At 36.9% G+C, this 16,267-nt stretch overlaps 1 protein-coding gene across 1 annotated transcript in view; it reads right to left on the reverse strand.

Annotated features, from left to right (window-relative positions):
* The window catches only part of LOC124235121 (uncharacterized), a 71,915-nt gene extending 59,563 nt beyond the window's left edge, over window positions 1-12,352 (reverse strand). Inside the window, exons 1-3 of the mRNA XM_046652736.1 lie at window positions 12,114-12,352; window positions 8,856-8,895; window positions 5,714-6,101 (exon numbers count right to left, since the gene is read on the reverse strand). Of these exons, the coding sequence (XP_046508692.1) occupies window positions 5,714-6,101; window positions 8,856-8,895; window positions 12,114-12,352 (667 nt within the window). The remainder of the gene's footprint in view (window positions 1-5,713; window positions 6,102-8,855; window positions 8,896-12,113) is intronic.
* Window positions 12,353-16,267: the final 3,915 nt, after the last annotated feature.

Genomic DNA, 16,267 nt, shown 5'->3' on the forward strand with positions numbered 1-16,267 from the left:
ACGGGTTGTCACCTTTGGAAAATTGAATTTTTGCAAAAGTGATTCAATGCTAATGTCACCATAGGCATTTGCTATTTAAGTGATCTTTACAATAAATCATTTAGAGCTAGGCTTGAGGGGGCCGGCCCAGTGGTGCAGCGGTTAAGTGCACACGTTCTGCTTCGGTGGCCCGGGGTTCATCGGTTCCCAGGTGAGGACACAGCACTGCTTGGCACACCATGCTGTGGTAGGCGTCCCACATATAAAGTAGAGGAAGATGGGCATGGATGTTAGCTCAGGGCCAGCCTTCCTCTGCAAAAAGAGGAGGATTGGCAGCAATTAGTTCAGGGCTAATCTTCCTAAAAAAAAAAGAAAAAAGAAATAGGCTTGACCCCTCTGTTTTATAATGGAATAAGCCTATCCTTTTCCCCAAAATTTACCTATTTGGTAAATTTACATATATAACATTTTCTCCTAAGAGAGGGGCCTATCCCAACTGTGGGTAGAAGAGTGGGTGGTAAAGAAATGCTCCATTGGCCTTCTCCCAGATTAATATTTAGGACTCTTAGGCTCACCCAAATACAGCAGTCACACAAAATGAGTTGAGCCCTCAATCTAAGACCTTTGTTACATATCCCCTCTTTATTCTAAGACTTATATTGCAAGTGGGCAGGGATTTGGTCTTATTGATCTTTGTACCCCAGTAAATATTTGTAAAATTGAATTCTCAGTTTTGTGCAGTTGAAACAATACCTCATCTAATTATATGGCTCACTCTGGCAGAAAACACCCTTTGATTGACTTACAGAAAATTAAAATTAATTTTGTAGAGAAGAATTTTTTTAAAACCATATAAAAATTTGCCAAGGAGGGGAGCATTAGTGGGAAACCCTTCAAGTGTATCAATAACAATAAAGGCTCTCTGTTTTTTACAGTTGCGTGTTTCATAATTACAGGTATTGAAACAAATTGTTCTGCATAATTAATTTCAGTTCCATATAAATATACTTGTAAATGCTGTATGAAATTGAACTTGCCAGCACTCAATCTGTTTTGAGGATTAGAATCCTTTGCCCCTAGTGTGGTGAAATGCAGCAAATGCTCACCTAGAAATTATTTTAACTGCAAACACTGCTTAAACTTTTAATCAGCTTAACATGTTTAGTTAAGTCATTGTGGCCAGTAATTAGAAGACTCAAGTCTACTTAGCCAGTGCATCTTAGTCTATAATTCTGAACCACATACATTTCAGAACTACAACTTCACTTCAGAAGTCTGTAGAGATTTAGGAAAAAAAAAAAACACCAAGATTCAGAAAGCTTTGAATTGTTCAGAACTCACAGGGATTGGTAAAATTCCACACATCTACAGAGTTTAACTACTATATAATTCATATCAAGTAATTTTGGGTCTAATAGTGACAAAAACAATCAAGTAACTGTGAAAGCAGTAATCATTAAAAGAACTTCTATATATTGGATTTCTAAACATACATGCTAGAAATGATGGCAATGCAGACCATTATTTCACTTTTGAAAGCAATAATTAAGAATGATTTTTCCAGCTCAAAACCATTAATTACAGAAATACAACATCCCCCTTAGGCCTCCATTAACATTTTATATAGTTAAAAAGACAATAATGGTTCCTTCCTGGGTTTCAGCACCAAAAAAAAACAACCAACCAAACAAACAAAACAAAAAACAGAAAAAAGAGATGATAATGATGCTGCAGTGAAACAGGAAGAATGCAAAAAGAAACCTTACTTCCCTTCTGTCCAAAGTTCTTAAAAAAATGAGGAATGCTTGGATTCTGATGCTAAGGTTCAGAATGAAAAGAATATTGAAAAACGTCAAATTGCAGAACTCTTTTCCCAAAGGGGATCCCATGGTAAGTCTACTACCTGGGGTGAGGCACTGGTCAATCTGTTCTGGAAAGGGAGGCCAGACACGTTGGAGGTTGACAGTCCTGTCACTCTCAAGCAGTGGGAAAGAGTTGCTGAAGGAAATAAGCACTTTACAAAAGGCAATAGAAAGAAAGGTTCTGATCAACATAGGAAATATTTTCTGTTTTTTAGAAGTAGTGAGGAGCCAGAAGAGTTAAGAGTGTCAGCGGAAGTGAATTCCCTTCGATGGCCTCTACTTCACTATATGCCTGGATTAGGGAAATCTATTTACAAAGATCAACAATAAAACTAGATATATCCTCTAGGAGTCTCAGGAGAATAGCAGCAAACACGACAGCAACTACTTGCATTGGTTCAAAATTTAACCAAGAACAAGAATGCTTTCACGTATATTATCTCAATCGATCAACATTAGCACCCTAAATGTGGACAAGGCTCGGCATTTCCATTTTACAGAAAAAGAGGCTTTAAAGAAATTGCCAGCTGTTTCCAAAAAGATATCTGTCACTCTCGGTAAAAATATGTTTGACCAAACTGAAAAAGAACCACATTAACAGATATGGAAAATTTGTCAACAATAGCCTGTATTAAAAGTTACATTTTACATTATATGGTACTCATTTTGTTCCACACTGGGATCTTATGTTTGGTTTTTTGCTTTTGCTTTTGTTTTTATCAGGCAGAAAGTTCAAATACCTGGTCGTCTCATTCAAAATCAGAAATCTGGCAACCTCCAGGCTTAAATAGAGAGCTTAAGAGAATGGACCATTTATAGCAGAGAACGATCTCTAATAGCCTTGTTCCAAGCTCAGAACACTTTGCGCTAACTTACAATGTTTCGACAAAAGAAGAAAGTCATCATCTCTGGTCTGCTCTCTTCCTGGTAACTTTCTAAACTGCATCAGTTGCCCAAATTGTGGTGGAGTTGTGGGGAAGGAAGGAGACTGGCGAGCGCTGCCAGGTGGAATGACCCTCTGGATTGATCACAAGGTACTAACTTTCCCATACTTTCAGATGCCACACTAAATTCATCCCCAAATCAGGGGATTTGGCCCTGCAAATCTAGTTCTAATTCTGTTGCTGGGGATGACACAGAGAAGTAAAGCCTCTTTTATGTTTGCTGAATGACAATGGAATATTTAAAGTACCTCGGAGACAGAAAGGACTTAATAAGATTTAGTTCAAAACACTTCTGACTGATTTTTTTCACCCACTCACTGGAAGGTGTTTATTTAAGACATGCAAGGAACCATAGGAGGTAAGGGAAAGGCTTGCAGTAAAGTTCTGATACTGTGAATTCTTAAAATTTTACTTATAATTAAGAACTTTCTTGTGACTTCCGATCTTTAACACTGGTGCATAGGAACTGGCCTGTACTTTATTTTCTCCTGAGCTAAATGATACTGCCTTGTAAAGGAGAAGAGAACAACGTAACGGCAAACTTTATAAAGAAGATTGCCTGACTGGGGCCATAGGAACTTTCAGTACATTGTGTCCAGGAATATGTGTGTAATACTATTCCACGTCCTCTTTACTGATAATTTAATGCTGCCTCTAAATTTAATGCCTATTGCCTTTTCACCAGAAAGCAGTTTTTAGTGATGATAATGATGATGGTCATTAGGGCCTTAGAGAGCTTTAAAAGGATCCAAGGATGAATGAATAAATAAAAACCACGATGACTCATTCTGCACCCAAAGCCTTTAGTATAACACGTAGCTCAGCACAGTTCCCCTCCCCACAAAACTGCACTATTTAATATATGTTAAATTTCTTTTTCAAACAAAATGAGTATAATTTATTCAAAGAATAGCATGAGGTTGTGGAATGTCAGGAATCAAGTAGGTACGCTGCAAAAACAAAATACATTTTACCAGATTAATCTTTTTCTCTAAATCTAGTTCTCAGAGAACATAACCAGAATGTGTCAGGCTCTCCGTTTATCCCTTCCTCCCTGACTGAGGGGAGCTTGTTCTTTGCTATATTTTCATTGCTTTTTTATTTTATGTTTTAAATATATTAAAGAATGCCAAGTTGAATTTCCGTCTAATATTGCTTCAGGTTAAGTAGGAAAAATAGGACACTGGATCTTAGAGTACCATCTTCCACATTATTAAATTAATACAAATCAATATTTCATAGTCATAGTCATAAAAATGTGAATGTGTAGACCCTGCCCTTAAATACTAGCATACAGGCACAAAGATATGTCTACAATTATTTTTATGAAGACATATGTAATAAGTATTTCCCCAAAACTAAAGTTGTCCCGGGGTGCTATGTTATGGCCATTACAGTGCATTTTATTTCACAAAGGATTAAACTATGGAAAATCCAAGGCTGCAAAAAGACTTAGCTATGCTCATTAGGCACTGAGTTTATTAGTATAGTCTCTGCTTTCCCTTTATGAGCCAATTTCAAAGCCATTGATAGGCTTTCTAATGACATGTGAAGTAGCCACTTCCCTGTTTTCCATACACCTATTTTCTTCTTGCAGCAGACGGTGGAGCAATGAAAAGGACACTGAACCAGAACTCAGATAATGAGGATTCTGTACCTAACTACCCACTAAGGAGCCAGGTGACTGATCTTGGGATGAGGACCAGAACCACCTGTGACTTGCTCTCTTCCCTGTAATACAAAGATAATCATACCACTGGGTTGGCGTGACATAATTGCTATTATTCTGTTTAGTCTGCAAAGAAACAATCACCAAAAGACCTAAAGAAGAGATGTTAGCGACAGAAAGTTTCTTGCTTTAAACAGATTCAATACTTTAAAATCTGTATTTAAACAAAAGATGAATGAGCAAATAGGTATTCACTTTACTTTAGAAATATCCAATATGGGAAATAATGCATTTTAAAAGCTAACTTCCATAAAATGTCCAAAGTACAATTCAATCTGCAAATATTGCATTCAAATGCACCTATAGTAAGGCCTGAGGTACAAGAACATTTTAAAACCCACAGAGGGGCTTTACAGGCAATTTAGGTTAATGTGATAAAGGAATAGTACATCAAATCGGGATTGATTGTTCTGAATCAAATTCAGTCAGTGAATCCTATTTACATGAGGCTGGTCCAATGAAAATCAAAACTCGCATCAGCCTGTGAAGGAGTGAGAACGTCCCGCTGCTATTCAAATTGGAAACGAACCAGTTGGTAGGCTGAAAGTTCTGACTCCTGAGCATGACTTGTTTGATGAGAATGAAGTGTGCCTTTTGGTTCAAACCTCTTGCTTTGGTAGCCAGCCACACGGAGAAATATGCCTAGTGCACACTGGCCTGTTTCTGTCTCTTAGAAGATGAATCAAAGCCCTTTTAGTAAAATGCGTTTGGAACATGAATAGTGAAGCTCCCTTTTGTGTCAGAGCTGCTTTTGGGGATGAGATTTTGGCTCTCGCTTATGTGCCATGAAGTCAGAATTACATCGGGTTGGTCTAAACCCTACAAGTCATCTCTAAAGTATAGTATTTTTGGTACTTTGTACACAAACCTATTCATTAATACGTATGTAAAAATGTATATTGTGTACAACATGGTTTGGAATATAATAAAGAGGGTTATATAGTAGGAAAAATACATTTCTTTAAACACTGGAATCATGTGTAGGAGAATGAGAGGTTCATACAAAAGGCTAAGAGAACTGAGATCAACAGAGGGAACAGTACATTCACATCTCCCATCTCATGTTCACTCTCACTAACTGGGCTGGGGGCAAAAATCTCCTATGCTGCTTATGTTATTCTCTCTCTCTCTTTGACAAGCATATATGATATGATTCCACAGTCTGTGCTTTCCCCTCACTTTTCTAATGGTTCCCTTACCTGCTTGCAGGACTTCAGCATTAATGCTGTCTTTTATATAGAATATCCTAAAACACAATGGCGCAGCTTGGTTGTCTTCAGAGAGTCTTCGCCTTGCTTGTACAAGCCTGGTCATCAGGACTTCTAGAGTCCTGTTTAAATCAGGTGAAGAAATAGAAGGTGAGGCCCATTTTAGAGAAATGGAGATAGATGCGCTGGAAGTAGAACTGGATGCCACAGCTCCACATTCGATTTGAAAACCCTCGGATATCTTCTTCAAAGCCAAATGCCTCCTGCTGAATGGTTCATCTGCCACTGCAGTGATGTACCACTCAGTCGCAGCATCTCTGGAGAGATGGGGAACTCTCTCTACCACCAGGATACTACCTGTGTCATTGGCACGTTCTTCCTAGAAATAAAAGAAAATAATCAGGATGTTGATGTTGGGATGGATCTGCTATATTTCAGAAAACTTATTAGTTTGCATATACACATTTTAGTAAATTTTTAATAAATTAAATAATTACGTAATAAATGGAAACAGGTTGAAATACAGGTGACAAAGAATTTTAGTTTGCTAGCTATTAATTAACTAATTAATTAATAATTGTTGCTCATAATTACCTATATAAAGTAGGAGTCCTATTATTTATGTTTTCACTTTGAATAGGTTTTGTATCTCTAGTTTAATGTCTTTGGTAAAAACCAAGAGATCTAAAAAATTTTAAAATTACATTATAAACATATGTGGGCAGATATATGCAATTCAACTCATTACTTTAGTCCTTACATGTCACACAACTGAAATGCAAAAATATTGAAGTTTATTTACCTCATAATTACTCATAATTAACTCCTAAAGGGTACAGCACATGATTTGTGGTGACTTAGTTTGTGGTGTCATGCTTTTCATTGACTAGTCACAATTCAGGATAATTACAATAACTTAGCTCTTAGAAACAGTTTACTCTTGTATACCTCTGCATTTCAGAAAGACTTTTATGAAGGAAGAAGAATGTTTTTATGTTGAAGAATGCAATTTGTATTGTATGTAAGAAAAGTATGCCCATAACTACCATAGTAGGTACCTAGATTTGTTTCATCCATTTGTAATGGATTCATGAAAATCTAGTCTGTGAGTATAGGAAGGAGGGGACCAGTATGGAAACCTGGGCTATAACAACATGACGCTTTAAGCAACTCAGCCCATCTAAAAGTAAACTGGCCACCTTCCCTACCAAACATACCTTCCTCAACTTGGGAAATGTCATCCATCCACTCAGTTGTCCAAGGCTGGAGAACTAAGTCTTGTCCTTGTCTCTTCCGTCTTCCTTACCAACTTCTCCCCACCTCATCCAAGCAGCCACCAAGTCTTGTCATTTCTAACTCCTTAATATCATTTCAATATACCTATTTCTTTCTGTCCCTTTACTTCTACCTTAATTTAGGCCACTGTCATTTATATGTTGCTTGGATTTCTGTAAAGCTTTCCAACTGGGCACCTCAATTCCAGTCTTCTTCAATCCATTTGCTATATTCCAGTCAGCGTAGTCTTTTTCTAAGATATGTCTGTCCCCCACTCCCTTTTTTTTAAGCCCTGCATGCTTAATATCATTCAATAGCTTTTGATCTAATGCTCAAACTTCATGGCTTGGCTTACATGGTCTTTTAGGTCTGGCCTCTATTTACTTCAACCAACTCTGCGTGCCCCACCCCTCACTCATTGCTGGAGCCAAGAAGAATTAACAGCAATTCATCCAACTCTCTGGTCTCCCTAACTTCAGTTTTGGAATTCTCTGCTCCCTTGATACAGAAGATACTGTTCCAACTCTGCTTGGTTTAATCATGTCAACATTCCTGGAGGTTAGACCTACGTTTCACTGAGAAAGTCTTCTCTGACTCTCTCATGGTCTCTTAAATGCACTGTACACGCCCCAATCATGTCCATTCAGCATTCAACAAATATCTGTCTGGTGTCTGCTGTATGCCAGGTTGGGATATTTCCCTGAACAGAGCAGAAGCAGATAAAGATCCTTACCTCCATGGAGATTGCATTCTTCTCGTAGCATCATGGCAACTTACCTTACTATTTTCCTCTCTTCTTCACTAGATAAAGGTAACTTCTCCTGAAGTTACTGTATTATCATGATTGGCACAGTGTCCAATCAGTAAATATTTGTTTAAAGAAATGAATAAACTAGCAAATGCAGAGCAAAGAAATGCCAATGTATTTCTTTTAATCTTAGGTCGTTATAATTACTTTGAAGCCAGGAAAACTTGTTTAGAAGTAAGAGAACCCAAACCTTTTACATTATGTGAAAATTTGGTGAATAAACATATGAACATGTCTCCAAAATTATATGTACCCTTCTCTCCCCTTAAACTTGCTTTCAATCACTGTTATCTAGTCCTTATATAACCTCTTTTGAGTTCTAGTCCAATCTGCTCATTTTCTGATCAACACAGTCTATAATGGAAAAATCAGTATCAAAGACACATCACTAGATGGTCTTCTAAAAGGAAAAATAAAAGTATTTGAATAATAGTATTACATATACACTTTCCATGGACCTGAGATTACTTAGAGACAAGATATTTTTCTTGCAAATCTAAAACAGCCACACTAAATTCTTAAGCTGTTCTTCAGAATTGGAAAAAAATATCTCAAAGACAAGGAAAGGGTTTTTTGATGTTTTGAAGTCTCACTGATTTTCTTTTTCTCTAGGGAACAGGAAGACCACAGCAGTATTTTGCATTTGATAAGAATCTATCAGATGGACTTGAAAATTCAACAGTTAATTACTTTTAAGATGATCTGAGGTAGGAAGAAATGTTAAGGTGACATGTAGAGTTTGGGTGTCTAACATTCAGTATTCAGATCTCGTAATTCCTTTGCAAATGAAGTATGATTAATAGGTGATTTAAGAAAAATGTTCACTAAAATTTTCTTAGCTGCCTTCTAAACATATGCATCCTTATATAAACAGGTTTATTTTTTCTGCCTCCTAGGTGCTTTATGTCTACACATCCACACTATTCTTTTCCAAAGCATTGTTGGTTGTTTCGCTTTTGTAGCGATCACAAGTCCACTTGGTATTAGTGACATACTTTCCTCTGCTTTGTGAGTGTGGGTAATAGCCTTTTTGTACACCAATTTGCTTACACTGCAGTCCATGCTGGTAATACTGTACAGCGCCTGACCTCTGAATGGAAAAATAATAACAAGTTAAAACAGTCATTTTACCTGAAGTCGATGAGGCCATAACACTCACCCTGCTTTCAATTCACGTGCTCAATTTTCAGCCACTCACTCTTGACTTTGAGAGGAAGGAATAATGACAGGTTACAGGCACTTTATTTCAAAATTCACTCACAAAGTTATTGACAAGCATTTTTCACAGAAACAGCTCTTCTCTCTGACCCTCGTGAGCTGTTTACATGAAAAATGCTCTTCCGTGTAGATTAATGAGAGTGGAACCTAATTCCATACCAAGCATGCAGCAATTGCTTTAGCATCTCTGTTTTTGATATGGGAACAAAAATAGGGATAATTTGCCTCAAATTGCAGTCACTTCAGTCATAATAAAATCTCAGAGAGTACTGTTTGCTTTCAACTTTCATTAGGTAAGCTGGGGCTGTTATTAAGGTACCAGCACATAAATGTTATATTAGCACTTAACAGAAGCATAGCATTCTCCTCTAGGAGATAAATTCTACCCTTGTCAATATAATTCCTCACTGAGTGCAGTAAAAGAGTTTGAAAAGATGAAATAGTGAAGCTTTACAATAGAGGAAAGAAATACCTTGTTCATTCAAGCTTAAAGGCCATTTTGCTGGCCCAAGGTGCTAGGGTACTGTTTAGAAAATAAGTCTCAGGAAAACTCTCTTAGGTCAAGTCAAACATTGAGACAAACTTTTAGACATGTTCTCTTTGTCCGAGGTTGTTAAATCAGTTACTTTAAATTTCTGAATGCCTTTAACTGTCATTTCAACTCTGTGAAGAAGTATAGGAATTTAAGGCCAAGAGGGAGTTCATTTCCCGAGAGCAAATGATAATCATTCTGTGTAAACCACTGTGCACACAACACTCACGTGTTTCTTTCTTTCTTTTTTTTTTTGAGTACGGTAAGCCCTTTTAAAACGTAAAGTATTGTGTATATCGTTGTGGTGGAGCTGTTAAAATTAAATCCTTACTCTTACTACTATGTCTTTTAGATACTCTTAAAATAACTACATCCAATTCAGGCCTAAGAAAAGTGCTGTCACACTTACAGAAATGAGGGCTGTTCAGTCATCTAACGTGGAAAAAGGAAGTGAGGGGCATCTAAAAGCTTGGCTGTTGCTAGGCCCCCCTCTGCCATTGTCCGTCTTCTTTCCTAGCCTTTCAAAGCTCTTTATCACACCATTATTCAATAGTTTTAAGGTCTTTTAAGGAGTCAATTGTCATTTGGATTATTTAGCAGGCTTAATTACACAAAATAGTCTATTTTAACCACTGAATTCAGACCATCATGATTTTCAGGTGACAGAGGAAATGTAAAAGTGACTATTGTCCCTCTTCATTTGTAAAACACACAAGTAGAGAAACAACATATACGATTCTCCCTAAAAATGTTGGTGATGAGAACTGTCTGGCTTAAAGTTATATTCATAAGGTTGAATGTGTTTGTATTTGCCAATTAATGTTACTATTCTATTAATCTGGGAAGTCACTGTCATTCAGCCTTTCCCAGAAGGTTGACACATTTCCATCCAGCCCTCCTTATATCCCCTGCATTCTGGTAGTCCTGAAAATGGTCTGCAAATGTTCACTGTGGCCAGACTGAAGGAGAAAAGGAGCGTTAAGTACATTTCTGCTGAGACTTCAAAGTCGTGGGCTTAGCCGATGTCCATTTGTAACCCAATTTTAAAATGGTAGTTTCAATATATACCATTGATAATGAACAAAACAGCAGCTTCCTCTTCAAGACCAAATTAAAATAATTTTCAATCCATAATTATGAAGTAATTATCTTTTTCTTTAAAGAAAACCACAACATAATTTTTTGGGTAAAATGAAAACTATCGTATATGTTTGCAATTTTATATACTGGCAAATATTGTATATGGAAGTTTTTTTTTTTTTTTGAGGAAGATTAGCCCTGAGTTAACTGCTGCCAATCATCTTTTTTTCACTGAGGAAGACTGGCCCTTAGCTAACATAGTGTCCATCTTCCTCTACTTTATATGTGGGACGCCTGCCACAGCATGGCTTGACAAGCAGTGCCATGTCCACACCCAGGATCCAAACCAGCGAACCCCGGGCTGCCAAAGCGGAACGTGTGCACTTAAATGCTGCGCCACTGGGCCGGCCCCTGCATATGGAAGTTTTTAGTTGGTTTCAAGACTTAGAAAGGTTTTTTTGTGTGTGATATATATATATTTTAAAAATAAATTTAGGGTCAGAGCCAGCAGCTTCTCAATCATATCATTGAGTGTAAACTCAAATGGACTTTAGAGAAAGTAGTAGGGCCCAACCATCTAATTAAAGCAAATACTCAACTATAAGTTCTTTAATAAGAGAGAATACATTCTACATATTTTTGAAGCCTCAGCAGCCAGCATAGTGCCTAGTACCCAATGAGCGCTCAATAAATGTTTCATGCTAACACTTTTCTGAGGCAATTTATATCAAATTTCCAAATGCTTGTTCAATTTGACCCCAAAATTCCAAGTTTAGAAATTTATTCTAAGAAAATAACTAGAAACGTTCACAAAGTAAATAATTGGGGATATATTGGATGTTTATCACAGTGTTACATATAATAGCAAAAATTGGTAGCAACCAAAATACCCAACAATAGAGTATTAGTCAAGGGGCTGACCCAGTGGCATAGTGGTTGAGTTTGTGCACTCTACTTTGGTGGCCCGGGGTTCGTAGGTTCAGATCCCAGGTGTGGACCTAGTGCTGCTTGTCAAGCCGGGCTGTGGTGGCATCCCACACAAAATAGAGGAAGACTGGCACAGAGGTTACCTCAGCGACAATCTTCCTCAAGCAAAAAGATGTTAGCTCAGGACCAATCTTCCTCAAAAACATACACACAAAATAGAGTACTAGTCAAATACTTTATAGTATATAATATAATGAAATACTATACGACTACGAAAAACCATGTTTTCAAAGAACATTTAGTTGTAAGGGAAAATAAAATATATTATGTGGGAGAAAAATCAGTTCAAAGACTAACAGGTACAATTTTAATGAAGTGGATAGATAATGTAAGGGCGCATGTATTTATTTGCACATATATACACATATGCATACATATCTGAATGAGACAGAACAAAATTATCTGTTACAAGGGGAAAAAAAACACAGGTTTCTTGCAAGCCTCTGCTGGCTCGTAAAGCTAGAGGATGCTAAGATGGTTCCTTTACTTACTCAATGGAGAGATCCATGTGCGGGCACAGAGAGGAGAGGCTGGAGCTGAGAACAGGACTGGCTCTGGGTGGAAGGACCGATGAGAGGCAAGGAGTTGAGGCAGTTGGCAGTCCACAGGAATTAGGGGCCTGGCAAAGAACCCAGATGTCTAATGGAGATTTTTTATTAAGTTTTTCTGTGGAATGTGTATTGTATCTTTCTCCTTTGCCTCCTCCTGGAAACTCCAGCAAAATCTCCATTTTTCTCTTATACTTTGAAAGGGAGCTTTGCTTTGAGCAGGTGACTAAGTGCTGACTCCTGCTCAGGGGCAAGGAGCAGTTGTGTGAGGCCCAGTCGCATCTGGGATATCTTTATGAAAGAAAATGCACCCAAATATTAAACCGTCATTCGCTTTGGGGAGAGAGGGAAGATTTTCATTTCCTTCTTTGTACTTTAATGGATTTTCCAAATTTCTGTAATGCATGCATATTACTATTATAATCAGAAAAAATGTTATTTAAAAAAACAAACTGATGTAGAGTAAATGATTTAAGTGAATAAGCCACAAATGAATAAATTTAAAAAGTAGTAGCTTTGAGGAAGACTTTAAAGCATATTCAAACGGAAATTGCTCTAATTTACAATTACTATAAGAAGCCTCAGGGTCTCCATTCTGTCTTTGGCTGCCCTTTGAAATAAGACACTTGGTTTTAGAATACACACACACACACACACACACACACACACAAACATATATTTTTGCTGAATGAGTTTTAGAATGCTTAATTAGTCAAATAATAAACTTGTCTACTTTGTTTCCTTGAAAAAAGAAAAAGATGAATCTCATCCTTTCAAATCAATATTTTAGCAAAAAATTTATGTATTACTTGTGTTCACGATGAAGTAGACATTGAAAGTAATTTTAAAAATTCCATTCCTATATGTTTCCCATTAAAAAAGGGAACATAGCAAAATACACACGTGCATTTAAGTGACTAATGGATGCAGTTGTGTTAGCATTGCTCTTCTCCAAGTTGTCACTTGCAGCGATTAAGAACCCTGACATGAGCCAAAGTAGGGCTCAAATCATGGCTCCACCACTTACTGGCTGTATGTTCTTTGGGCAGTCATTTAACTTCTTAATTTCCTCATTTGTAAAATGGAGATAACACTAATTCCCATCTCAGTGTCACTATGAGAAAAATATAAGCATTTTTAGATTGATCTAGATGATCACTTTATATTCGGGTACTGCCACATGTATTTAGGATCATGTTTACGTTTGTGTTGATGCTAGCTAACATCTGAAGTACCTACTGGTTAAAGTGGTCATTTGGCACCAACGTATGCAAACGTGGACACTAAATATTGCAGTCATTCTTCTGGTGTTCACTATTCTTGCCCTTGGAGTCTTTCTGTCAGCTACAAAGACAAAACTCGGTTTTGTAGTCAAAATTCACCATTAAAGTAATAGAGCAAGACTTTAGTTTCCTAACTTATTGAGATTATGATTTGACATTAGGAAATTATATTGCAGTGGAGTAATGTACTACTTTGTCTTACGCTAATAGGGAAAGAATTAGGTGGACTTAATATATAAATGATGCCCTCGTGCCAAGTAGAGGACAAATGATAACACGACATTCTGCTCAAAAGAAGGTTTTACAGTAGTTCATGTAAAGAGAAATAGTGCGAGAAATGAGTCATCACATGTCACATTGCAGAATAGCTACACCGGCTGGAAAAGAAGTCATACCATAGGAGTCAGCATTTCTTTGGTTAGGAGATACATCACAGGAGTCCTACTTTTTGGGTATTAATTTGCAGTAGCTCATTAGTAGTTGTGTAGAAGTAAATACATAATAAGATATCTTTGTTCAGTGATATTTCTTTATTAATCAATGTTAGGATTATTAAAATGATTGCCCTTTGAGGGGCTGGGCCAGTGGCGCAGCAGTTAAGTTTGCAAGTTCTGCTTTGGTGGCCCGGGGTTCGCCAGTTTGCATCCTGGGTGCGGACCTACACACCCACTTAGCAAGCCATGCTATGGCAGGCATCCTACATATAAAGTAGAGGAAGATAAGCACGGTTGTTAGCTCAGAACCAATCTTCCTCAGCAAAAAGAGGAGGATTAGTAGCAGATGTTAGCTCAGGGCTAATCTTCCTCAAAAAAATAAACAAATAAAAGTAAAAATAAATAAATAAAATGATTGTCCTTTGAAATAAAACTGTATATATTTGTGACTAAAATTAATTATAGCATGTTTTACAATAAAGTGATGCTTTTAATTATAGTTGCATTAGTTTTGTAGGTTTATTTTTATTTAACTTTCACATTTGTTTCAGTTGTATAGTTGATAAAAGCTATACGTAAAGGAGTTCATAGCTAGTTTTATAGGTTTATATGTAAAAGTAACATTATAACAAAATAATGCAGGCCCAAACTGGACATCTGCAAGAATTTTTTCCTACTTTCAAGAGCAAAAAGTTTGAGAAATGCTGTCGTAGAATAAACTGCTTTTCTCTGCAAAATGTTCCAAATCATATCATTACCAAAAATAATGTGCAATTTTGGCTGAAAACCTAATACATTTGGCTTCTACTCAAGAAGCAGGATAGCTTTGTGGGCTTATTATTGACTAAGATGACGAGAGTGGTGAGGATGACTCCGCAGATCTAAAGATGATGATCCTACCCCCATCAATGGGATGCGCACTGATTTATACTGGCCCATTGACCATTTTCATCCAGTTATGATAAATGACATTCATTTGCAAGTTTCCATTTTTACATCTATTAAATAGACAATACCTATATGATTATCTTAGAAAGTTAAGGTGGAGAACAAAGGAATGTGTGAAAGTACTTAAATAGCTAAATCCTATGGCTATACAAATGACATGATGATTATAACATTAAAAATAATCTCAGGGCCTATTTACTCTTTGGGTTCTTGTTGTTTGTGTTTAGGTGATCAGGTATAGGTTATAAGCAGTTGTGTGTATGTAGTACATTAGTTCTTGGCTAAAAAAGATACTGTTGCTAAAACCTGTTTGTTTTCAGAGGCTACATATCACTAAAACTTTGGCACCCATTAGAGGAGCAAAGAAGCTTTCAAAGCAAGAAATACTGTTACACCTCTTTGATTGATACACATAGAGTGTATTGGTGCAGATGCGCAATGCAAAATGAAGACTCTGCCTCCTAAAGATGTAGCCCACATTACAGAAGGAGCTGAAACTCCAGCTTTACCACCTGAGCTTCTGCTCTTGAATTGATATTAAGTAACCATATTACTCATTATAGCCTTTAATCTCCCTTGCCGATAGCTTTTAATTTTTAAACAGCCCCACTTTACAAATCATAGCCTCTTTCATGTGTTCTCCTGGCTAAAGAATTAATTTTGCAAGCAAAATATCTAACCAGTAAGCATAATAAGAAGGAAACAGGTTAAAGCTCATTAGCAGCAGGGAGCAGATGTAGTAAAACTCTTCCAGTTCCCCTACATTTCCTTCTCAGTGGGGCCGGGCACCAAGCTGTGAGTCAGTTCTATAGCACAATGCTTGGCTGCTGTTTCAGCAATTGCACCTCTATGGCTTCAAGTGTAATACCAAGAATTCACTTTGATTTTTGATTTTTCTTTGCAATAATAATGTCTAAAAGGACCCTGCAGAGCTCAGAATGTGAAGTTAAGCACCAAGTGCCAGCTAATCAGGAGAATATAAGAATGTAATTGATAAGAAAATAATTATAGATTATCTTTAAAAATATTAACTTCTTGACAAAGAGAGGCTCCACAGTTTGGATGAAATCAGTAATTGCTCAAGTTAAACTTCCTCGAAATATCATGCAATAACTAACGTTCGGGATAATGATTGTTACACAACTGACAAAAGATAACCATGTAAGGACCAAAGCAATACATTGATTATGATATAAACTAAAAGCAAATCAGTTGTTAGAGAAAGCACAATCTCAAATTATTAAGCTAGGCTTTCTTCCTTCATGTGCAATGTTAAAAGAGAACGATCTTTTAGGAAACATAGCAATATCAACCAAACTAAGGTACCTATGGAGGTGAATATTAGCAAGGTTTTATTAAAAAAAATTTTCCTAGAGATTAGAACTGTTTCCTGAGCTAAAAGTAGTACTTACATGGGCCAAAACACTGTTGG

The sequence above is a fragment of the Equus quagga genome, chromosome 2 (assembly GCF_021613505.1).
Source record: "Equus quagga isolate Etosha38 chromosome 2, UCLA_HA_Equagga_1.0, whole genome shotgun sequence".
In the NCBI taxonomy this organism is placed as follows: Eukaryota; Metazoa; Chordata; class Mammalia; order Perissodactyla; family Equidae; genus Equus; species Equus quagga.